At 41.2% G+C, this 26,214-nt stretch overlaps 1 protein-coding gene across 1 annotated transcript; it reads left to right on the plus strand.

Annotated features, from left to right (window-relative positions):
• Nucleotides 1–21,994: 21,994 nt before the first annotated feature.
• On the plus strand, nucleotides 21,995–22,894 carry TAS2R1 (taste 2 receptor member 1). Its single transcript, XM_057710519.1, is given in 1 exon segment — nucleotides 21,995–22,894. A coding segment is annotated over 1 exon segment (900 nt).
• The last annotated feature ends 3,320 nt before the right edge of the window (nucleotides 22,895–26,214 follow it).

Raw genomic sequence — 26,214 nt, forward strand, 5'->3', positions numbered from 1 at the left:
TGCAGGGAATAGTTCTGACCCAGAGAAGTCCTCCTCTTTCACAGTAAGCATAAGTGATTGGAGACAGCGAATAGCAAGGGAATTCATTTGGGGCCATTGTTTGGATTTCGTTCAGAGGCAGGGTGATATAAAATGAAGACCTTCTATTGGGCCTGACCCCTTAGAAAAATGTTCATGTCATGTATTTTCTCTTCTAATAGCTTTGGATGGTTGTGCCGTAGAGCATCACCAGGTATATGCTCACTCACTGAATTCTTACAGGTAAGATAGACCTGATGGGGGAGCCAAGTGATGTCATGTGGTTCTGTCCACTGGCCACTAGCATGTAGCTCTCCAGGGTGCTCACAGGGATGGGAGACCTCCTGGCAGGAGGAAACCAGTCCCATGCTACTGGCCTGACTGATTGTTCTAAGCAGTGGAAGGTTAAGCCTGAGATCATTATTAAATGCAGTACTGTCATCCTTTCCAGAGGGCAGCTGGTCTAGGTCTTGAGTCTTAAGCATAATTAGGGAAGTCCAGGTGACCTTTCAGAAGTCAGCCTCACTCATCATAGTCCCAATGTCTTTAACAAGGAGGATGCTCTCCTTTTTCTGGGGCAGGAGTTCAAGGAGGTCCCTGTGCCCCACTGTGGTCACCACAGGTCTGGATTCCGCTGTCCAATCTGAGAGTCCAGGGACTGGTTTTGCTGGTTTTCACGGAGCTTATCAAACTTTGGGGGTTTGAGCCATGCAGGGAAATTAATAACAGGCAGGTTTATTAAATCTGAATGCCGATTTGCTAATTTGCCACAGGGGATGGACTTTGCTGGTGTAAGGATACTTGTATCCAAGGCAACCTCTCCTGGAAAAACAGATGTAGACCGAGAGCAAAGGGAGCATGAGGGCTTTGTGGAATGCTGTATTCATACTGTGTCTTCCCTGACTTCTAAAAATGAGGCTTTCGTGATTAGAAGTCCGTGTTGTGCTGTTACAGCGGTTTTACAGTAAAGGGTACCCCTCTGTGTTCCATTGCTCTGGACTCCCAGCAGGCTTGTCAGGAGAATGCATCACCTCATACTTGCCACAATGTAGTTGAATAAGTAACAGTTTTTCAGTTGAATTATCAACCAACTTTGCTACCAATTACTGCTATATCAATAGGAAGTCATTTGGGGTAAATTAATTTGATCCACGGGTAACTCATCCATTATTGATTGTTTACTAGATTTAATTCCAGAAAGTAGCTGGTGCACTTTGTTGCAACCCTTCATGTCTGCAGAGCTGCTCAGCATGTGGGTCTCAGACCAGCAGCGTGGGCACCACATGGGAGCTTGACAGACAGGTGGGTTCATGGTCTATTGAATCAGACTCTCTGAGGACGGAGTCCAGGAAATGGTTTTAATGAATCTTTCAGATGATTCTTCTGTGCCTCAAATGGTTAAGAGCATGGATTCTAGGGCAAGACTGAGTAGAATTTTGGCTATTCCACTGCAGACTGGGTACTCTGGGGAAATTACTTATAACCTCTCTAAGACTCAAGTTTCTCATCTGTAAAATGGGTTTAATAATGGTTCTTACCTCCCAGGGTTGTTGTAAGGGTTAACCAAGTCAGCCCAGGCAAAGTGTCTTCTGAACAGTGCTTGGCAAACAGGAAACACGTGCTAGGTGTCTGCTATTATTACTGCTTTCCTTCTGGGACTGATAAAGAGAGAATATAGAAGTGTCTGCTTTACTGGCTCCAATTTGCTGAGAGTTCAGCCTTTGAATGGTGGTGATTGAAGGCCAAGGAGCCCTGGGTGTGGCACCAGGAAAAATGGGCTTGCATCTCCAAGGTCGGGACCACACTATTGAACATGTCTGATGAATGTCTCTTCACCACTGCAGGCCTGTTGGTTTTTAAGGTCACTCTTGTCTTTGAAACTTCATTCCTAAACATTATCCCAGTCTCTTATCCTGCTAGGGTAACATCAGGCAACATGTAGGCCAGCATTCAGACCAATCAGAGCAGGAATATTTATAGTAGAAGCAAATAACACTTTTGAGAAGAGAGTGGATCTCAGTCATCTGCTTTTGATTTCAATCCTGAGAGACTGAACTTCAAGGTGAAGCCCATCTCTGTAAAGATAACAGAGCTTCCAAAGCACTTGGTTAATGCCTTAGTTCTTTAAAATTACACAAATAAGTCATATTAGTTGAAATAAAAATTTAAAAACACCAGATTAGCAGAAGGAAAAAAATTCATCCATAATTCCTTTGTCTGGAGAAAATGCCAATTAATTTTCTAGATGTGTGGTTCTGCAGGTTTTTCTGTACATATATTTTAAACTGTTTAGATTATACTATAATTCTCTTTTTAACTGAATTTTAAAACTTAGCATATTTTGAATGAGTTTTTAACATCAATAATTGTAGGTTATCATGTAACTTAATTATTGAATTACATTTTATTATAACTAATGATTTATTTAATTACTGCTTTAAGTATTTTTAAAATATTTTTTCATCTTATAACCAGTAAGCAATGAAATCTCATGTTCCAATATTCATGGACACCTATCTGATAATTTCCTTAGACTATATTCTCAAAGGCTCAATTGCTAGATCAAGAGGACAAAACATTTTAAGGGCTTATATTAAATGTTGCCAAATTACTTCTCACCCCCCAAAATTATATCTGTTTATGCTTCTACCAGTAGTGGGTAAAAGTGCCATAATTTAAAAGTCTGCTAACACTGGATATTTTGCTCCATTTTAATGCTTCCCAATTTAAAAAAGCACTATCATTCAGTGTAACATTCAAGAAATATTGACCAAGAACCTGTATTTCCGAGGCACTCAGGCTCCAGCATTGTCCTTACAGAACTTACGATCACAGCAATTGTTAGAAGAAAGCTGCGCCTTAAGTGCAGGAGGGTGAATGTCCTGCAAGGGAGCATGCGTGGCACAGCATTGCAGAGCTCGGGTCCCTCCTCAGGACTGAGAGTTGGGAGAAACTATCAAAGAAGTGACATCTGAATTGAGATCTCGAGGATTGATAGGAGTTACCCAGACATCAAGTTGGGAAATGTTGGTCCTGGAGGACGAATGGAAACTCCAGTGGCAGGAGGAAGCAGGGCAAGGTCAGGACAAGTTATTTTCATTTGTATTTCCTTGATTTCAGACAAGTTGAATATTTTAATACTTATTGGCCATATTTATCTACTTTTTTTTTTCCTCGTGAACTGTTTATTCATATCTTTTGCTTAAACATCCAAGTATTTGGTGTATTTTGATTTTCTAAGGACACTTTTAGACATATATTAACCTTTGGTCAATCACACGTTTAAAATAATGTTTAGGGCCTATATACTTCTTTAATAAATTGTCTATTTTATAATTTTTGTTCATTCAGTGGAATTTTTTTTGTGAGCTCTATTTCTAAAATAAAGTATCTGCTCAATCTCTTATACATAATGATTTTTTTTTTCTGGTTGTTACTCATCTTTTAATACTGTTTATGTTCTTTTTTGATCCCAGAGAAATCTAAATCAAGCAATCATATTTGTTAACCTTTCCCTTCAATATTTAACCCTTCTCTACTTAATAATTTTATTAAGATGTAACTGTCATATGATGAGGTTTGTAGTTAGATCAGTTTTGACAAATCTATGCACCACGTAACCACCACTACGGTGTAGATGTGGAATATTTCTCTCATTCCAGAAAATGCCCTCCTGTTCTGTACTAGTCAATTCTTTCCACACACTGTGCCCTGACCACAGACCACCACTGTTCTGATTTCTAACACCAGAGACTCATTTTGCTTATTCTAGAACTTCATGTAAATACTGTCACACAGTATGTACTCTTTCCACTCAACATAATGTCTTTGATACCCACCCATGTGGTTGCACAGGGCAGTACTTTGTTCCTTTTAATTCTGAACAGTAATCCATTGCATGACAGTATTTCACTGTAGTTATCAATTCATCCATGTGTCTCTTGGTGGACATTTGATTTCTTTCATGTTTTTGGCTGTTATAAAATGCCTGCAATGAACATGCTTTGCACACATCTTTCTGTGGACATATGCTTTATTTCTCTTGGTAAATGAAGAGAAAGGAGTCAAACTGCTGAATCACTGATGATGTGTATGTCTGACTTTATAATAAGCTGACAAACTATTTTCCAGAGTAGCCACATCACTTTTTTTCCTTTTTTTAAAAATTTTTATTTTACTTTGGAGCACACTTGATTAACAATGGTGTGTTAGTTTCAGGTGTACAGCAAAGTGCTTCAGGTATGCATATACATGCATCTATTCTTTTTCACATTCTTTTCCCATTTAGGTTCAATGTGTCTTGCAGAGTAGCCATATGATTTTCACTCCCACCAACAAGACATGCTGTTCCACACTGTCACCACTTGTTTCATCTTTCAGTAATTTCCAGGTAAATTCTGAGAATAGGAATCTGACTTTACGTCTCCCTGGGGGTTTAGCCACTTACCTCAATGACACTCACCAAATAGTCCATAATCTCTCCACTGCTTTAAATACCAAAATGGTTTGATGCACATTTTTCTTTTTCTGGGGTATCCATTTATCCTCTGGTTTTTTGAGGTCAGTGTTGCTCCATTATAATCACTGTTGCTTCATAATACATTTCAATATCCAATAGCGAAAGTCACCCCTTTTTACTTTTTTGTCTTTGTTGTTCCAAAAGGCTTCCTGCTTTTTTTAATATACATTTAATCTTCCTTGAAGTTTAGGATTATTTCCCTAAAAATTTGATTTTTATAAGTCAAGGAGTGATGGAGGTATAGAGACTAGAATAGAGAGATTATTCCAGCCATCTGTAAATTTATGCCCAAGGGAATAATAACTGAAAATATTATTATTATTATTTTAGCACTCGAATATCTTGTAATGTTCAATCTCACTAGTAGTCATCTAAATGTGAATTAAAACAATCATTATCATCTATCAGACTGAAGTTAAATCAAAAGAAAAATTTAAAAAGACAATAGTTGTTCAGAATAGGTGAGAATGCAGGGAAATGAGTATTTTTCCACACTGGTTTTGGGAAAGTAAATTAGGTAAGCATTTTGAGAGAACACTTTGGCAACATCAATAAAAATTTTTAAAGTTCATATGTTTCTTGCCAGCAATTCCATTTCTCAGGCTTTCTCCTATATACTTCTGACTTCTAGCATCTAGTGTTACTAATGCCAGTCTAGTTTTCATTTCTTTCAAATCATCTGTCCCTTCCCCCAACTTTGGAATTTTTTAGGAGTTTCTATTTATCCTTGTTCCAAATTTTATGGCGATGTACCCTGTTGCAGGGTCTTTCCCCATTCATCCCCGTCACCGTGCAACTGGCCATTTCAATTTTGGCCGTTTAGGGAAACTTTCTATAACTTCTGTGGTAATTGCCTTTGCTTTGGTTTTCCTTTTCTTCTTGCTGGAACTCCTGCAAGAGGGATGCCGGCCATCTTTTTTTTTTTTTTTAACTTTTATTTTATATTGCAGTATGGTTGATTTATAATCATACTCCAGTACAGTGGATTTAGTTGTGTAGTGTTAGTTTCAGGTGTACAGCAAATTGATTTAGTTATACATATACATATATCTATTCTTTTTCAGATTCTTTTCCCATATAGGCTGTTACAGAATATGGAGTAGAGTTCCCTGTGCTATACAGTAGGTCCTTGTTGATTACCTATTTTGTATATAGTAGTGTATATATGTGTATAATAAAAAATATTCTTTTTTAAAGCATTAGGTGCTATTTCTACACAGCAAATGCAGGAAAGATTTTTGATTTTGTTTTGAATTCCATACCGAGTTGAACTTCAGGCACCATAGAAATTACTAAGGAAAGTAATTTTAAAAATTCTCAACTGTCTGGAATCTATTTTTGGAGGGGAACTGCATTTCTTGTGAGTTTGTTCCAGATGAGGGTACAATACTCTCAAGGCACATACAATCAAAACTGCCTAGCTGAGCTGTCAGATCCAGACCTTGCTGGACATCACCCACTGGCGGAGCAAGTTGTTCCCGGAGATCCCTGACTAACCACAGTGCTACCTGCAACCTTTCTTCATGCTTAGAAGTCCCCACAGGACCATGAAGCCTGGTTTGGGGGAGAAAGAGCAGTTGCAGCTCACATCAAGGAAAGAACATTTGAATATTCGGGAATAGTTCTTATTTGGGGACTAACTTTCAGTGACACTGATTAAAATTTAAGACAGTAATTGATGCAATAGCATATTGTTTCTTTCCTTTCTGTGTGCTGGAGGTTAAGGTCCTAGGGAATCCAAACAGAAAAGAGAGTTAGTGCGGATGTGGAGAAATTGGAACCCTTGTGCCACGTTGTGGGAATATAAAATGGTGCAGCTGCTGTTGAGGACAGTCTGGTAGTTCTTCAAAATATGAAAAATAGAACTATCCTATGATCCAGCAATTCCACGTCTCGGTAAAATCCCCAAAGAATGGAAAGCAAGGACAAGACCAGGTCTCTGCACACCCATGTTTATAGCAGCGTTATTCACAATGGCTAAACAGTGAAAGCAATGGAGGAACAGATAAAATGTGGTCTATACACACAGCAGAGTATCATTCAGCCTTTAAAAGGAAGAAAATTTTGACACATGGTACAATGGGGAGGAGCCTAGAAGAAGACGTTATGTTATGTGAAATCCCGAAATTTGGATGGTTCAGTGCAATACAAGTTTATTTCTCACTCATCTTTTTTTTTTTTTTAAAGGGGGCAGGCGGCAGTGGTGGGGTGACTGCTCCACGCAGTCATTCGGGGGGATGCTTCCATCGTGCGGCCGCACCTTCCTCTGGCTTTTTGGAGTTCTCTCTATTCAGCCAGGTAAAGAAGAAGAGGTTGAGGATAGCGCTTGGATAGCTTTTACAGGTCAGACCTCGGATGGGCCCATATCCGTCCTGGTCACATTCCACTGGCCTGAATGACATCACAGGGAGACACCTCACACAAGGGACACTGGGAAATGGAGTCCAGCTGTGTCCGAGGAAGAGGGGGTCTCAGATATTCCTGGGAACTGCGGGTCTCTGCTACAGAGACATCGTGCAGGATAGCAATATGATAAGATCAGTAACAATCCCAGCAGTCAGAATTTTGTAGGAAGGATATTTCTTATGGGGAGCAGAGAGCTATGGGGCTATGAGGTCTACACGCTCAGTCCCACCGGCGGCCTTAGAACGATTGTCTGCAGTCACGTGACTATACATATTATTTCAATTAAGCCACATTTTGATATGAAGATTCAGCAACTGACCTCGAAACTTCCTCCTGACGTTCAAGTGAAGTGACTCTTATGGTGCTAGTCACTAGGAGGATCAGATCAAGTTTATAGACGAGATGGTCCAGAAACCTGACCGGCAAGCACCGCTGGTACAGATGGGAATACGGAAGCCCAGTAACTAGAGGCTCGTGCCCGCCTCTAGACAGCTCTCCCATCTATATAGTGTCAGCTCTAACAGCCGCTGGCTTTTCCCGTTTTTGTAACATAAGTGCCTGACTTGAGCTTCGGTGCTGAGGCATCCCCCTGCAAAGTGGGCTAATTCGAGTAAACACAATCGCAGCCGCGGGACTGGAGGGAGGGCAGGCTGCCTCCTCGCTCTCAGGCTCCTTTGCTTTAGAGAGCCTGGGGGATTTACATAACTGACCATTTGGGCTACTTGGTTTTTTTCCCTTCCTGCTGTATAAATTCCCTCTCTTATGTTTTAAGTTCCCCAATAAATAGTGAAACTTTGAAACCCTACACCCCTACCCTCGACCCCAATAAAATCAGAACCTCAGGCTCACCTCAACCTCCCCCCCCGCCCCGCCCCGTTTCTCTTTTTCTCTCTCTGCCTCTCTCTCCTTTTGACCCTGCTATGTGGTCCCAGGTGTGTTGTGTAATTTCCAGTTCTCATAAGTAATAAAACCTCTATTTTTTCCCAAAGTTTCCTGATGGTTATTGCTGAAAGTTGTCTTGCAATCATAAGAACCACAAGGGCTGGTTATCGATAGGCTGAGATGAGCACAAAACACCATCCTAGGTGCTCTGGAGCTGAGGCAGAGGGGAGTAGGTAGAGGGGCTTGGGGGGAGTGGCTAGAGGGGCATGGGGGAGTGGCTAGAGGGGCTTGGGGGGAAGCGGCTAGAGGGGCTTTGGGGGAAGAGGCTAGAGGAGCTTGGAGGAGTGGCTTGAGGGGCTTGGGGGGAGTGGCTGGGGAGGAAGGGGATGCCAAGCTCCAGCCTTACCTCCTGTGGATCCTAAGTTGGCTCCTGGCCTCCGGAGTGTTCATCATTCTCGAACCCTCACCAGGGCTGCTTAAGAAAGACCGATATCTACGCAGAGCTGGCCTGCACTCACTCAAATGGAATGAGTGATAAATTCACCTGCATTTATATTATACATATATTCATAAAATTTGGGGTTTGGGTTTAATCTTTAAAAAACTGAAAGCTTTAAAATTTGTTAGAGATTTCTCCATTAAATATACCGACATTAAGATGAAAAATCTTCACGAATGTGAATCACTTCCCTGTTTATCTTGTTTATCAGATCAGAATTTAGTAGCTTGGGTGATATTAAGTAACACACTGGAATTATTTCACACTTCTCTTCTGGAAATGTTTACTGCCTATTTCTGAAGGGGCTCTCCTTCTCCAACCCAAGACCTTACCTTCCTCCACACCAGTACCTGTGTGAATAAGTATTGACCCCATTATTTAAAACGGAAGTCTCTGCATAGATTTATGGTAATTAAATCTAGTAGCTACATTAAGAGTCAATTCAGAGATGTATGTATGAAACTGGAAACAGCGCCGCTCGCCCAGGCTGCCAAGTCAATCACCCTAGAGCATCCGGCTGATGGGGTCTGATGAGGGAGTACGTTCAATTTTTCCACTGGGGATTTTTCCACAGCACAGCACAGTATCTTCTAACACTTTCCATACTCTGAGTGTGTCTGAAGAACAAAGAAGAAGTCTTGGTATTTCCTAAATGTTCCAAACAGTAGCCTTGTAAGAATTATTTCCCAGCCAGTCCGCAGGTGGCATTCTCTAATGGACCTTTCCACAACGTCATTAAAGAACAGATGTATTTTTATTTTAAACATTTAATTGTGAGCTCATTCACCAAAGAATTTTGAGCACCTACTATAAGTATCAAGCACTATCTAATTACTGGGGATACATCAGTGAACAAAATTTTTCTCTGCGCTAATGGAATTTTAGATTCTATGGAGAGGAACAGATAATGAAAGTTAGTATGTTCGATAGTGATAAGCATTAGCAAAGAAAAGGAGACTGAAACAGGGGAAGGGGGTGAAGAGTGATGATGGTGTGGGGTCGGGAAATCAGATAAGGCCATTTTGATGAGGTGACATTTGACCTGAATTAGGAGAGGGCCTGAATCGTGTGGCTATGCAAGGGTGTTCCAAGCATGTTAAACTAAGGCTACCCTGGTGGCAACACCTGCATACCACAGTGTCCATCCTGGTATGGGGTGCACCACATGTGACAAAAACCCATGCAAAACCAGAGGCATAAAGTCACATTATCCCCATCGTGTCAGATCTGGAGCTCCATAGAGGAACCAGGCAATGCTGTAGAAGTGCCAGTGTGGTCCATCCACTCCACACGGCCAGGAGTACATGGGACACGCACCACACACATGCAATTGTTATTTTGCTTCCCCTGCTCCTTTCCCCCCATTTTGTGTTCAGTATTTTCAGGGGCAAACACTGTTGTTGATATTTTTTTAAATCTGATTTCTTTCATCTGGAGAAAAGTTTCCTGTGGTGAAGCAGCCATAAATAAATCCAACATATACATAATAAGATGAAAATTTTGTAGCTGTGTTAGGGCAGATTTTTTTTTCTATCATCTTACTTAGAAAATACAAAGTTTTTTACAGATATACTCTTTATTTGTAGATCTTGGGTAAGAATTGGCTGTCTCTAAAACACCTCCTTGCAAATCACTAAATGTCTTTTATTCCTCTATTACTAATTTTACTTTTCATATGAAAATTTCCAGCACCAATTGCAGACTGCATACCTATCCCTGTTTGGGTGGTAAACTGCTTATAATTAAGTTTGCTTTTTAATTGCATATTTATATGCAGGCTTTTATACCTGGTTTAAAACAAGCAGGCACATTTGTTAAGTATTTTCAGTTTTAGAGAAAACATAAATCCCTATTATTTTTTTTAAAAAATGCAGCCTTTTCTCCAAAAGAAGGGATGTTAGCTGTGCTGTTGCTCGTGAATCTAACTTGACTTTAGTAAAATTTTCTTTTGCTTGAAGGTATCGACAAGAGTGGATGCGGTTTACATGTTTTGACCTCTTCAATCACAAATGCAAAACAAATGTAAAGGTGGCTCCACTTTTAATACACTTTTGCATAGTGCAGAATAACTTGCTGGAAACTGCAAGTGCATATTTGTGTCTCATTAAAAATCCATATTTGAGGTAGAACTTGCCCTAGGACATGTGACTGCTGACTTTTGATTGAATTATAGGAAACTGGGAAAATAGAAGCTGATAAAGTTGCATTCCAGAGAGGTATCAGCCAGGAATAGTTTGGAAAGATAAGATGTAGCTTGATCATCCCTGAGACACTACACTGAGGGTACAGCATTGAAGGCAGCAAGCTCCTGCACAGATCTTTTGCAAACACTCCCAACTCGTGTTAACTATACTTCCCTATGTTACATTTGTCATATTATGGCCTCCAAAAGAAAACAGTGGCAAATAACTTATTTCAAATGCAATTGTGAACAGCTTTTTATTTGGTTTTTAATTGATTTTATTGAAGTATAGTTGATTTATAATATGTTAATTTCTGCTATATAGCAAGGTGATTCAGTTATACTTTTTTTTTCATATTCTTTTCCATTATGGTTTATCATAGGATATTGAATATAGTTCCCTGTGCTATATGGCAGGACCTTGTTATTTATCCATTCTGTATACAACAGTTTGCATCTGCTAATCCCAAACTCCCGATCTATCCATCCCCCACCCCCTCCCCTTTGGCAACCACATGTCTGTCAGTCTGTTTCTGCAAACAGTTTTTTGAGTAGATATATTAACTCAATCATTCTGCTGCTTCCAGACATTGCTAAAGACACACATGAATAAATGCATCGTGCTGTAGGTGCCCAGGAAGTATTTGTTCAATGGACAAATAAATAAGTGCAATGTCAAAGATCTCGGTGTGCCAAGGTGCTTGGTACCTTTGCTAAATGAAGTAGTGGATCTTTAAGATAGCTTTCAGTTGTACAATCATTCCTACACTGTTTTGGTCAGGTCCATTTTTAATGACGACCCTCAGAATTAAGCAGGCGTTTCTAGCTCCCTTTTAGCAATGCGGAATTATGGACCTCACAACAAACTCACTTTCAAAACCACAACATAAGGGTTTTAAATCCGAGTCAGGAGTGCACTGATGGAGAAGAGGCTTTCCAGAGGAGAAAAGCTGGAGAGGAGAGCCTTCAAGGATGCTTTGCTACTGATGCCTCTCCCTCCCTCTACATGAGTGGATGGCCTTACTACAGCTGAATTGGGTTTGAAATCTAGATGTTTGCTGGATGTCACTGGGTGTAGATCGTTATTATAGATTCTTCCTACATGATGCTACAAATCCCCAGCAAAAAAGGGCAGAGGGGTCAAAAGAAATTGAGGTCTTCATTTTGGCAGGACCCCGTTTTGCAAAGAATGTGTCATTCCTCACTACTGTCCCTCCAGTAATAGCCATTATGGGGCTGATGGAGACCTAGTGCAAGTAGGTGGGCTCTGCTTCTGCTCAGGGTACCCACCATGTCCCCCACGGCCCAGTGTGTGGGAACTTCATCTAACCTTACAGAGGGTGTGGTTCTGGCCTCTTCCTGTCACACTTAACTGCCCACCCCCCCACATGATGCAGGTGATGCAGATCACCTCTACTGTAGATCTGATAGATTAAGGGGGGAAAAGGCAAGAAAGTAGGTTGCATAATTCAGTTTTAAAAGTGGTTAGAAACTAAATGAGGTCTACATGTCTGTTCCCGACAATCTGGGTCAACACATAAGATTTGAGCTGCGTAAACTAACTGTCCACACAGTTAAGATCATGTTTTTCTCTCAGGTGTCCTGCTATTCTCCCCTCCTCCCCCACTTCTACCACTGTGTACCCATGGTCATATTTACTTTCTCTCTTTCTCTTTTAGATCAAAGCATGATGCATTCAGAGTATCTCTGACAACAATTACTTTTGGAGTATATTTGATCTCATCCTGCTTTTAAAGCCAAGATTGCTTTTTTCATGATTGTGTGAATTCTTAGGAGGAAGTAAGTCTTGTAAATCACTGTGTTAAGACATAACTAGAAAAAGAAAAAACAGAGTCCCCTGAACGTAACAAAAATGCTGCTGTTGATTGCTTAATTGTAAACATTCCCCAAATCTCCTCTGCTACGGCAGAATCTATGATTACATAAAACATGTTTCATGCCCAGCAGGAAGAGTAGATTTTAAAAAATTGGTATTATCGATTTAACTATAACAAGACAACATTCAGATTGGTGGGTAATTGAGGAAGGATAATATGTCATAAAATGAAAATTCTCTATCATCATTTATTATGTATTTAGGGAGCCTTAAATGTACAAGGATGAGTATTAATGACTATAGAAAATTATAATGAAAGATTGCCTTTGGGTTTCCATTTCTAATATGTCACCTTGCAATTTAAATTACATTGGACCATTTTAATCTATGAATGACTGAAGAGCCTTGGGTACCATTGTTAAGTGTTCTTTTTTGTTCTCACATTTTGAGAAAAGACCGCTAATTCTTGTGTCTATACTTTGCAGTCAACATTGGTGGGATACAGGTGCATGTATGGGAGGTTTGCATATCTCTCCCCCAGAACATGGTACTTAGTCATGCCTGGGAAGGACCATAGCCACCAGTCCCATCCACGAATGTCCCACCATTATTGCATCCTGCTCCCAGAAGGCTGCACTAGTCATACCTAGAAGAAGTAAATCCACAATACCCCCTCTTCTAGAATAAAATCTGACTATTCCCTGGAACAAGTGACAGGGGATTGTGTATCTCTTCTGGGATTCTGCTTCCTCTTTCTTCATACAATAAGGAGTTGGTACAAATAAGCACTAACATCCTTTGCAGATCTGATAGGATGTGGTTCTGTATTAAGTTTACTGTACAAAAAGTCCCCTACATATGAACCTTCAAGTTAACCGACTTTCAAAGATGCGAACGTGGATTCTCATGTCCAATCACATGTTATTTCACGTGTCTGCCGTAGGTAGTCACATGCGTGCGTCCTCTACAAGTGGTTGTGCTTTTGTGTGCTTTATGGTACAGTACTGTATAGAGTAGAGTAGTACAGTATCTTTATCTCAAGCCCAGTATGTCTGGAAGCAAGCGTAAAAGCAGCTATAAAAACTGTACTTTTCAAGGTACTGTACTGTAAGATTAAAAATGCTTTCTTTATTTTCTTGTGTTAGTTTTTATGTATTATTTGTGTGAAAAGTATTATAAACCTATTACAGTACAGCACTATATAGCCAATTGCATTAGTTGGGTACCTAGTCTAACTCTGTTGGACTTACGAAAAATTGGGCTTACGAACTCACTCTTGGAACAGAACTCGTTTGTATGTAGGGGACTTACTGTATTGAATTCAGAAAGTCAAGTTCACGTTTTTATTTTCACTCCCTATAAATCAGTGAGATTTACTCTATTTCCTAGTCACAGGTCTTATCCATCATTCCACTCATTTGTGTAAAAATTTTCACAACAGGTAGATGCTAGAATATGGTGGGTAGATGGAATAATATTCTCTGCCAGAGGAAAAACATTACAAAGATGATGTAATACTAAAGCCTAACTAGCAACACCTTCCTAAAGCTGAGAAGCTTTGTTCATTTTTTTTCATTGTTGTTCACTCAGCAGATGTTTCTAGAGTATCACCATATATATCCACACATATATGTTTCTTCTTGGATGCAGGGGATGGGCCAGTGTCCCCAAAGCACATGACATGGGAGACCCTGAAGCCTACTCCCAGCTGCTGGGGAAACAAAGCAAGAAGCACCAAACTGGGTCTTCTAGAAGTCGACAAAATTATGTCTGGAGAAGCCTGTCTTGAGGGGGAGAAGGAGAAACAAGCCTTTTTGCATGAAAACCCAGAATGCCCAGTCCTACCATCTCATTGTAATTCCTAAGTAGTATCCTTTCTTTGTGGAGCAGGAAAAAGAGTCTCAGCTCCTATGTTAAAAGGGAACCATTCAAAATTAGACCAGGGCAGAAAGGGCGCTATGGGTTTCAAGACCACATATGCACCATCTTCATCCATGTGTCCAACCCGATGGTTGCAACCAACATATACACCTAGGCAGATTAAAGTCTATGGGACCAAGCATCCTTTGGACAAAGTATAGCCATTCAGCGTTCAATGCCAGGGACAGTCTATGCAGTGTGGAGTGAATAAAACTGATATCCATATGGTAACCTCATAGTTTGTAAACTCTTCCTATAGCACAATAAACCTGAGTGGTTTGAGTGAGTTTGTGATGGGGAAGGAATCATTAAATGTGTAGGGAAACCCCAAAAAAGAATTTTGTATTTTTCGAAACAACTCTCCTACAAATATGTTTGAAAAAACTGTGTATTTAGTGAATAGAGCACTCAACTCTAATTTAGAGATGACAGGCTTGGAACCTAGGTATATCACTAAACGACCGGCTGTAGGAAAGTCACTTCCCTGGCTCCAATTCCAAAATTTTAAAAATGAAAAGCACATCTCTGCTTTTCTATATAGCCCACAGCTATTATATTATAGTACACCCAGTGTGAGAAAAACTCATATCAAGCTTGCTTCAGCAAAAACTGGGAACTTAAAAGTTCATTTAAATGTCAAGGCCAACAATATACGAGGGCTGACTCTGGGGGCGGCTGACAAGTTGTGAACACCCATCTTGCTCTCTCTTCTCTGGGCACTGATGTTCATTGTGGAGAATCCATTCTTAGGCAGGTTTATGTCCCCCCTCATGGTGGCAAGATGGCTGCCAGCAGCTTCAGTCAAACATCCTATTTCTGACAGAGAGGGTCATTTCGCCCAGCCTGCTCTATCAAAAATTCTGGGATTCATTCTGACTTGACGAATTTGGACCTCATGCTCATCCCTGAATGGACCTCTCCTGGCCAGGTGAGTGGGTTTGTTAACTGTTACACATGGTCATGTACTTCTTGGGTTTAGAGATGAGGACAGCCCCAAATAAGAGACATAAACAAGGATAGAGTGGGCAGGGGGTGGGGGGTAGTCCCTCCAAAGAAAGTCAGGGTAAAGAGGAGGGAAGGAATGCCAGGCAGAGCAAAAGCAGCAGTTGTCCAACCTTCATGCCTAAACCACTCAAAGGCATTTTCACTAACACTGAGTGTTAGCCTGGAAGGCAGTGACGCTGAATGTTTACGGACACAAATAGTATTTAATAACAGATTTGGGTCCACATCTTGGAAATGCTACTTTTTAACTACATGTCTTTGGGCAATTTCCAATCTTCTGTGCGCCTCAATTTAATAATCTGTAAGGTAGAGATAATGTTGATTTCATAGAGTCGTCAAGAAGGCAAATTGATACTGCGTCTGTCAATTGTTTCGCATTTTAAGTGCTAAACAAATGGTAAGGATTCTGCCCTTTCCCCAAAGCCTCTGGCTTCAGATTCTTTCACTGCGAATTCTTTCCATTCCCCAAGAAACAGATAATTCCCATGTAATTTAAATTGTTCTGGTGCATAGAAAATAAGAAAAGCTTAACAACTTTTTGATAAGTCTAGCATAACATGGATAATCAAATTGATCAAAAATAGCACCAGGAAAATCTCCAGACCAATCTTCCCTGGGAAAAAAGGAATGATATTTCCAAATTAAACAGCAAATAGAATCAGCCATATATAATGAGATTAGGCTCCCATGACTGGTAAGGTTGGTTTCAGGGATGCAAGTGTCAACTCACGTACTCTGCTCTCATTAGGCTTCCATCCCCAGAGAGATGGCATCAGACAGGACAGTAAGAGTGATGTGAGCACACAGATAATTTCTTATTTACAGAGCGCGGACACTACAGTTGGCAATCTCTTCCCTGCATAATCTTGTCCGGTCTCGTGGCTTTAAATGTCATCCACAAACAAGTAAACTCCATGTGTGTAGTTCTAGCCCTTGTGGCTCCCCTGAAACTGCAATTTTATCACCCACTGCTTAGTAACACTTATTCCTGGAGTAGGCATCTCAGACCGAAAATGCCTGCCCTAGAGCTCTTGATTTTAACTGCCCCCCCCAGTCTTCCCTTCTTCAAAAATGGCACCATTGCTCACCAGTGGGACATGCCAACAACCCCAAAGTATTCTTGATTTCTCTCTTTCCCTTACTCACCCTAACAAAACCATCCGAAGTCCCTGTTGGGGTTTCAAATCCAGACATTTCTTTCCACCCTCTTCTACCATCTAATCTGAGGCAACAGCATCCCTTGCCTAGAGTACTACAACAGCCTTCAGACTGGTCTTTCTGCTCCCACTCCAGCTTTTTGCTGAGCCCTGAGTCTGTCCTCCAGAGTAAATGTTTTTCTTTTCCTTTTTCTTCTCTTTTCTTTTTCTAGAGCGGTCTGCATAAATATTATGTTTTAGAACATAGATCTGATTATAACACCCCCCTCCAAAAAAAAAAAAAACAAAACCGCATACACTCACACAAACTTTGCAATGGTTTCCCATCACGCTGAGGATGTAACCTAGCCCTCACCGTGGCCCATGCACGCCCCTCTGTCCTCCTCTCCTTGTGCTCTTCCCTTTGCTCCTGCCATTCCATGCACCACAACGTTTGGACTTCTTTTTCTCTAGAACACTTCAAGCTCTTTTTTTGATTCAAGGGGGCATCGCTGTCTCCTGCCTTCTCCACTTGGAATGCTCATCCCCTCGATATCCATAGACGATTCCTTCTCACTCAGTTCTCTTTTCAGGTATCACCTCCTCTCTGGAGGAGTCTGCCTTCCCTGACCATGCTCCCTAAAAAGTGCACCTCTCTCTGCATTACCTGGAAGTATTTATTTCTTTATTTGCTCAATTATCCTCTTCCCCACTGAGATGTAATGTCCAAGATGACAGAGACATTGTCTGTCTTGTTCATTAGTCCATGCTCTATGCTTAAAATAGTGCCTAGTCCATAACAGACCCAATAAATATGTGTTGACATGTATGGAGAGAAGGAGGGAGAGAGGAAGAGAGAAAGGAGGGAAGAGGCATGGAAGGATTTGAAATTCACTAGCTCAGTTCAGAGCTGAAGACAAAACGTGAGAACCAGCGATTACTTGAGTGATATAAGGGCAGCATCCCTTTCCTCATTGTAACTAACAAGGGATTCTTGCTTGTAAAGCACTCTTTACGTGTAAGATTTAAATTCAATGTATTACATGGCTCCATTATTCTATTTGCTGCAATGCAAGTAAATTTCAGAACATTGAGAGGAGGAAGAAAAAGCACAGAAATATATTATCAGGATAAATAGAGCAGAGAAGGGACACGCATCTGGGAGTGACCTGAATATTAAAGACAAAAATTTTAGTCCTAAAGATCAACTGCAAATTTAAGTGGAGAGAAGCAAACGAATGGATTTAAAGAATTATTGGTCTGAAAGTGTCTGAAGCTTTTTAACCAAAATGTTGTGAATTTTAGATGGAGTAAATTCCATACAGGCTTTCCAAGGGCTGAGCTGTTCTACAGGGATGGTTCAGAAAGGATGTCTGCCTTGGTCTGCCCAGAGTCTATTTCTTTCTCATTTGAACAGTCTTATTAAATATACAATAATGTTAATACAGATGCACATTCCTTAAAGCAGGAATTGTTCCCTTGATGCTGAAGTGGGAAGACCCACTTGGGAAAGGTATTAAAACTATCGCTCACTTTCACGGTGACTCTAATCCCAAAGTAAATGTCCATGTTCCACTGGAAAGCAGAAAGATGATCATTATAGCCTTCTACCTGGTGAGAAGCTTGCCAATGTCAATCTAACTGCATGTGAAACAAAATCGCACTTTCTTTGGAGGAGCTGAATGATTTGAATATAAATAAGCAACCCTTTCCGCCTGTCAGTTACCTCCAGAATATTTAGTATTGTCTCTTTTAATGACTGCTCATTACAGATGAGTGCGAGTGAGCAGATTTAATCAGGGTAATACAGGGTAATCATCATGTGAATTTCTCCACATCAGGATTTGTCCCATCTGTTCCAAGCCATTTGTCCATGTAAAACTGTCACCATTCCGAAATGATGACTGACAGGTGAGGCCAGACTCGTATGTTTTTCATCTCAGAGTCAGAAATTCTCTGATGTGTCCTTCTCACTAAAACAAATGGCTTCAAAGACACAAAGCGGTTCTATATTCAGGACCACTTTCCTCTATTTGGTTTGTTGGGTGGCTCATTAAAATACTTAGCTCACCCTCACTTAGCACAAGAGCACGACCAACATCCATGGTTATCTTGATTGATGTGGTGGAATCTAAGAGGGAGGCTGGACCAGGCAGCCTCGGAGGTCTTCCCATCAGCACTGAAATAAAGCTCCGGGGCTGAATGGGCATCAGTTCTGCAGCCGCAGGAAGGCTGCGCGCCTAGGACAGACTCTTATTCCTCCATCGTTCGACAGAATCAGTGCACGTCTCAGGCAAGTTGTTGTGCCTTCAGCAGCCTTTGTTTGTGCTCAGTGAAGAGACTGGTGATGGGAATTATTGAATGAAAAAAAAATGTAGCTTAAGCCTCATGAATTTTTATTTTTTACTCCACGGGATTCCTGTGCCAGAAGACCTGTTCTACATGAAATAAAGTTTTCTATGAAGAATTACTGATACTCCCCAAGCTCGTTCTCACAAACATCATAATAGAATATTTGGGAACCAAATACCCCCTCCAGATGCTTGAATTCAAAAGACAAACAGCACGTTAATAAGTAGAATTGAGCATAGTTATTTCCTTTCAGTCTTTGGTGTGCTGTGCATTACCTCTGCTAGTTTATGTCAGTGCTGAAAAACTATATTGCTATTCTAGGCTCAGAACAAAATTTTTTTTTCCCCCACTTTTCCCCTTTAATGTTACCATAATTTTTTTGTGATACTGAAGTGTACAGAGCATACTGAAGGGCTCAATATATAAATGTCATGACAATATTGTAGCCACAAAGCAGAGGCAAGTGCTAGACCTGTGACCCCATGTCTTTAGGAACAGAGGGTTAAAAACAAAAGCTCTTTCCAAGTGACCTTGTAATATTTTTTTCTCTTTCCTTTGCTGTGAAAACCCTAATACTGTTGAATTTGGTTCTACTTAAAAATGTACCGTCTGCAAAACACTGAAAGGGTGAAGGAATTCTAGGGATGAGAAGAAAACCCAGATACGCCCTCCCAGAGCGGAGTCTACAAGGGTACAGGAAAGGACCCAAAGTTTGCAGGCAAAGCAACAGGCACTACAACAGAGGTGTGATGGAGAAACCACGGAAGCAGTAGTCACTGCTATTGTGAGAGCTCTTGGCTTTCTTATTTCGTAAGTGGATGCCCTGCTGTTTTCACTTTTCCAGCCTGCAGAATGTAAAATCGGGAAGTTTCTAGTACTTTTCTCTTTCCACCTGAGGGAGAAGGACAAGGTTTATCCTGATTGTCAGGCTTGAATCTGGATCAGTTTTGATAGGACCCACTCACGAGCTGCCTCCCTCAACATCTCCTTGAAGATGTTCATGGCTCTTCCCTACATCCCACTGAAGTTGCAACACAAAGAACAAAGTAGAGTTCCATGTGCACAGACACGGCATATTCAGAGAAGAAAAATAAAGAAAACTAGGTGCCTGCTTTCACCTTGAATGGTTTCATGTGGTTTCCCTTCCAGTTTTCTAAATGTGAGATCCATCCTAAGAGCCGTTTAGGACACCTTCGGATAAAGTAACACGTATCCATAGGGACACGTGCCCCATTAGGGGCTCTGCTGGGTCCACTGTAATCAAGTGCTAGGTTGGAAAAGCTTCCATTCCATAAAGGTTTAGTAAATCACTCGCCACTTTGTGCTCTGGTGTCCAAATACCAAATTTAGTTTTATGCCACTCTATACAAGCTGCTCTTATCTGCCTTTAGTTTCTGACTGCCTTGAGGACAGAAACTGTTGTATCCACCTTTGTCCCCACAGTGTTAAGACAGAGGTGTTCAATGGGGGGTGAATTTTGTCAAGAGTTTTTTCTGCATCTATTGAGAAGATCATATTGTTTTTATTCTTCAATTTGTTGATATGGTGTATCATTGATTGATTTGCGGACGTTGAAACATCCTTGCATCCTTGGGATAAACCCCATTTGATCATGTTGTGTGATCCTTTTAATGTGTTGTTGGATTCAGTTTGCTAGTGTTTGCTTGAGGATTTTTGTGTCTATGTTCATCAGTGATATTGGTCTGTAATTTTCTTTTTTGTGTGACGTCTTTGTCTGGTTTTGGTATCAGGGTGATGGTTGCCTTGTAGAATGAGCTTGGGAGTGTTCCTTCCTCTGTTAACATCTAATGCTTAGAGGCTGGGGGTGCTGGGATACAGCTACATTGCACAGGACAGCACCCACCATCACCCCTAAAACACCCACAACCCCTAAAATATCCAACCCCAAATGTCAGTAGTGTCAAGGTTGAGAAAACCTGATTTAACATAATACCTCACAGAGAATACATTGTAATAAACGCTCATTTAACTTTTCCAAAAATAGTCCATAGACAGTTACAATGACAAATTGAATCATGTCCTCCTTTATCATTACTTTCCCCTGGAACAAACAGCTCATGTCATAAAATTGTCATAGTCCTGAGAAACTAACAGGGAGAAAGTCTCAAGTCGTGTGTTATCCTGCAGACGGTTGGTTAGTGATGGGAATGGTGCTGAATGGTTCTCGTATTACCTTCCTTTAAGCCTTTTTTTTTAATTTATTTTTTTATTTTGGCTGCGTTGGGTCTTCACTGCTGCACATGGGCTTTCTCTAGTTGCGGCGAGTGGGGGCTACACTTCATTGTGGTGCACAGGCTCCTCTTTGCAGTGGCTGCTCTGGTTGCCATGCACGGGCTCTAGGCAGCATGGGCTTCAGTAGTTGTGGCACATGGGCTCAATAGTTGTGGCTCGCGGGCTCTAGAGCACAGGCTCTGTAGTTGTGGTGCACGGGCTTAGTTGCTCCGTGGCATGTGGGATCTTCCCGGACCAGTGGTTGAACCCATGCCCCCTGCATTGGCAGGCAGATTCTTAACCACTTGGCCATGAGGGAAGCCCACCTTCCTTTAAGCTTTTGACCTCTTGGATACACAGATGTATAAGCCTAATTACTTTGCCGTTACAATTTGTCTTGCTTTGCATTTTATCACGTATGTTTTATTACATAACTGTTTTAAATTTTAGGTGGTCTTGAATTCCTCAACCATTGCATATTAGAGAACTACTACTTAGGAGGCTTATGTTGCTGGTTGTACTACATCATTATACATCATTATAGCATAAGTGATGGTCACAAAATAGTTTTCTGTAAAGAATGTTAAGTAGAATCACATCTGTAGGCACAATTAAATATCCATGGTGGAGATGAAGGCTTGAGAAAACTTCCACTGCTTATGTAGTGGAGGAGCCCTTCTCCCAGCCTTGAAGGTGTCCAATTCCATCATTTGCTTGTGATGAAGTTGAAAGCTAAGTAGATCTGGAAAATGCAAATGCCATCATTAAGAAGCAAATTATTGCTAGAGTATCTCTTTCCTATTTGACTGCCTCGGAACTAAATTGAGAAAACGGTGATAGAAACAAATGTCCACCACGTTCCTACCTCATCATCTTTATTGTTAAGAGTTGTGTCCTCCAAAGCGGTTCTAATCTAGCTGAAGAAAAAGTAGAAAACTCAAATAATCCAAACTGTCCAAAGATAACACATCATTTTTTACAGTAAGTGATTTTTTTCCTTCTCAAAATGCTGGAGCCTCACCTCATTATCCACCTTCTTTTGGCAATGATACAATTTCTCACTGGGGTTTTAGTAAACGGCATCATCGTGGTTGTGAACGGCATGGACTTGATCAAACAGAAAAAAATGATTCCGTTGAATCTCCTCGTTTCCTGCCTGGCAATTTCCAGGATTTGTCTGCAGCTGGCCGTCTTCTCCATTGACCTGGCCTTTCTTTCCTTGATCTAATTCCCTCCGCTTACTGAGAAGTTTGCGGTTCTCACATTTGTAAATGACTTGGGACTTTGGCTTGCCACATGGCTCAGCGTTTTCTACTGCGCCAAGATTGCCCCCGTTGCTCACCCACTCTTCTTCCTGTTGAAGATGAAGATCTCCAAGCTGGTTCCTTGGCTCATTCTTGGATCTCTGCTATATGCATCTAGCTCTGCTTTTTTCCACAGTAAAAATAGATGGGCATTTTCCAAAGAAGACTTCCTGGGCCTTTTGTCCCCAAATGCAACCACTCAATTCAAAGACATACCTGCTTTACAGTTTGCCTTTCTTTTCGTTGGGCACTCACTACCATTACTTATCTTCCTGATTTCTTCTCTGCTGTTGCTATTTTACCTGGGGAGACACACCTGGCAGATGAGAAACACAGCAACAGGCCCCAGGACCCCCGACATGCGTGTGTACATCAACACCCTTCTCTCCATCCTGTCCTTCCTGGTCCTCTACCTGTGCCACTACATGACATCTGCTTTGCTTTTTTATCGAATTTTCAACCTTAGAAGCTTTATATTCCTGTTTCTCATCTTCATGGTTGGTTCATACCAATCTGGACACTCTATTACCTTAATTTTAGGAAATCCTAAAATGAAACAAAATGCAAAGAAATTGCTCCTCCCCAGAAAGTGCTGTCAGTGAGAGAGAACTTTGATCCAGTCCAAGAACCGACCGTTCGGTGAGTGGACAGGTGCCAGCCATGCCTCCCTCAGCCAAACAAAGAAGTTTGTTCATAAATACACAAAACATCATCTAAAGACTGTTTGTCCAACCTGAGACATTGTTATGGATTTGTTCCTTTTTCAAAGGGATACATTGATTTTCAAAGCATAGCACATGTTGGTGGATTACATCCATGTCAGTCCCCTTGCTGTAATATTGTACTATCATCTTGCCAGATGTTACCTAATTGGGGAAGACTGGGTAAGTAGCACAGGATCTTTCCGTATTATTTCTTCCAACTGCATGTGAATCTACAGTTATCTCAAGATAAAAAGTTTCAAGAAATAGGAAAGCACATATTTGAACCTGTGACGTCAGAAGAACGCATGAATGTCGTGGGGACCCTGTGTGTCTGGCTCCTGGTCTTAGATGAGTTACCCTGACTGGCAGGGCTGACTACTCATTTCTAGTCTTCTTGGATATTGTTTCTGCACTGTTTGTTACAGTCACAGACAATAGAACCGTTTTTCCTCATCAGATCAGAGAGGAAGCTGAGGACAGGCTGGCTCTCTCCGTCCTTGTAAGCAGGTTCACCTGCTCCATGCTGCCTGAATCCTAGATGTTGTGGTGACGGGCCCCATTAACGGATGAAAAGGCAGACAGATGGAAGAGGAAGAGAAATCAAGGGCTGAACTCTCATTTTCCATTTCCCCTAATTGGACACACCGAACAGACAATAGCTTGCAAGGATATTTCATTTTGCACTTGTGTGCTCGGCTTTGGGACCCTTTCAACGGATGGTGGCAATTTGGAACTCCTACTACATTGCATGTCTTCCCAACAAAGTGTCATCAGTAGGTGGGTGGGCTGGAGGTGTCTCCATCTGCTTGAAGTCACAAATGCATTTTCTATTTGGCTGATGAAGTCGGATGCTAGCTAAGATGTATATGTATATTTCTAAAACAACTTCAGATCCCTTTTCTTCCAGTGAAGCAAAAGATGTTCCTCATTTTGGCTAAAGCTTGTAAGTTCATGTGTGATGATAGAAAATGTGCTTAAGTTTGGATTTGCCAATCACCAATCACATGGATTCAAATATTGGTTTATAAACCTAAGACATGCAAGCCTGGTTGTACTAAACTGAGGTCTTTGCTTCAGAAGATCCAGGGAGGTATTCATCTTCTTGGGTGCGGGAAAGCTCTGAGGCTACTCTTCTCCTTCCCACAAAGGAAGGAGCAAAAGAACAGCCTTTGTCTTCCTACTGTTTTGTTTTCCCATGTCCCAGTAGGTGGGAATTTTATAGTTAATTCTGCACTCAGGTGGCCAGCTCTGGGAAGAGCAGTTGTGTCCTGGAGGTGACAAACGCGCCTGCTTTGGGAGGGGATAGTGGGGAATCACTTTTATTCTCTGTACATCTCAAGTTCAGTTGCCTTCTTCTTGAAACACAGTGTGTATACCTGCAGGTGGAGAAAAGGAGAGCAGGAGAGATTTCAAATATTCAGGGAAAAATCTCGTGTGATTTTTTTTTTACTCAGATGCCAAATTCTCATTCAATTTCATGCAACTCCTGCTTTAATAATGCTGGTTAGTGAGACGAATATGAAGGTGTGATTGTTTGTATGCTTAAAAGTTATCAAGAGTTATAAAAAAGATAATGCATGCTACAGCAAACTCTTCTAGAAACACTTTTGCAGTCTGTTTTCCTAGAAATATAGATCCTTCCAGAAATGTTGCCTAGCTATCACATTGACGGATACTGTGTGGGACACTAATTGCTCCATCACTGAAGCAAAACAGACTCAGTCTTCTGTCTCTCTGTAGCCACCCTATGTGAACTCCCTAGCCTCGACAAGTTGTTTTCGTCCTGTTCATTTAGCATAGGGTTAGCCTCTATCATGGTACAGCATCGTCCTCCACCCCATCCCTGCATTTTTTGAGATGGGGCTGGACACAGTTGCCCAGGAGCCTTGGCTATGGGCTCACATGCCCATAGGTCAGGCCAGAGGACTGCTGACTGCAGGACGCGGCACTGTCCACCCTTCCTGCACTTCCGGTGGCTCCCCTGTTCAGTCAGTAGCAATGGAGTTGGGCAATGAGGCAGGATCTTACTGCAAAGGGGGCCAGCAATACTATTCCATTCCATTTCAGAGAGAGGTTGGACACCCCCAAACCAGAAGACAAATGTTGCTGCATTGCATCCCATTCTCCATTCTGATGTTGACCCCTTCGGTGCCCAAGCTCCAGGGATTCTCCACGGTTTCAGTGACCATAAGATAGTGACTCCAACCAAGAAGGCTAAATCTGCGTGCTGATAGCAACAGATTTCTCAAAATACAAATGCTGTAACTATTTGAATATTAGGAGATAAACGCAACAATTTAAAAACTCTCACAAATTAAGAATGCCTCTTAAATTCTCAGTTTCTCATTCGAATGTAGTAACTGCTTGAAGTTAGAATAATCTGGACCTAAAAATAGGAGGAAGACATTCGCATTCAAGGTCTACTCATCTTCTTTAGGCTAAGGACCACCCATCTTAGATACTTCAGACCGTTTACATATTGTGCCCCATTATATGCTTAAGTTCTTGTCAAACTATAAATATTCTAATTTTAGGCCTGGAAAATCTGGTTTCCATAATTTTGGGGCATGTAGACCTTTATCTTTTTGGGCGAGAGGTAGTCCGAAATATCCAAGAAGGAAAGAAACCAGCCAGATCATCCAAATCAACTTTGGCAATCAGTGGGATGACAGATGTTGCAGACAGATGGTGCCCATATTGGAGAAAAAGCCAATGACAGGGGCAGGGAGACCCACCTGCTTTAAAGAGGGTCTTGCTAAGGTATGAGTTTGGAATCAGGTTAGATATTGTATTAACACAAACAATGTCAGTGGTATATTCTTCTCAGAAGAATTATTCTTTTGCCAGCTAATCATTGTGGACTGTCATCTGAAACCTTGATGCCAGGAAAAAGGGTAGGGACTGAGAAAATCGGTCCCAGTGAGCTAAAAACATTAAGCTTTTGGGGAGAGTCAATATACAATCAGATAGCTCATGGGCCTTTGTTTCGATGTCTTCCTATGTAAAGCAAGCATCTCTCTCTCTCTCTCTCCCCTTGATACACTAGACAATCTTATGCATCACTCCATACCTTTGCAGGATGAAATAATGAGTGTGTTTAAGATGTGATTTAAACATTTGGCTTCATATCTGTGACATCTGGATCCACTTAATCATTCTGGTTGAGATTCAGGTTGGTGATTTTATCCTGTAATTTAAAACATTCAGATCAATGAAGT

This window comes from Hippopotamus amphibius, chromosome 15, assembly GCF_030028045.1.
Source record: "Hippopotamus amphibius kiboko isolate mHipAmp2 chromosome 15, mHipAmp2.hap2, whole genome shotgun sequence".
In the NCBI taxonomy this organism is placed as follows: Eukaryota; Metazoa; Chordata; class Mammalia; order Artiodactyla; family Hippopotamidae; genus Hippopotamus; species Hippopotamus amphibius.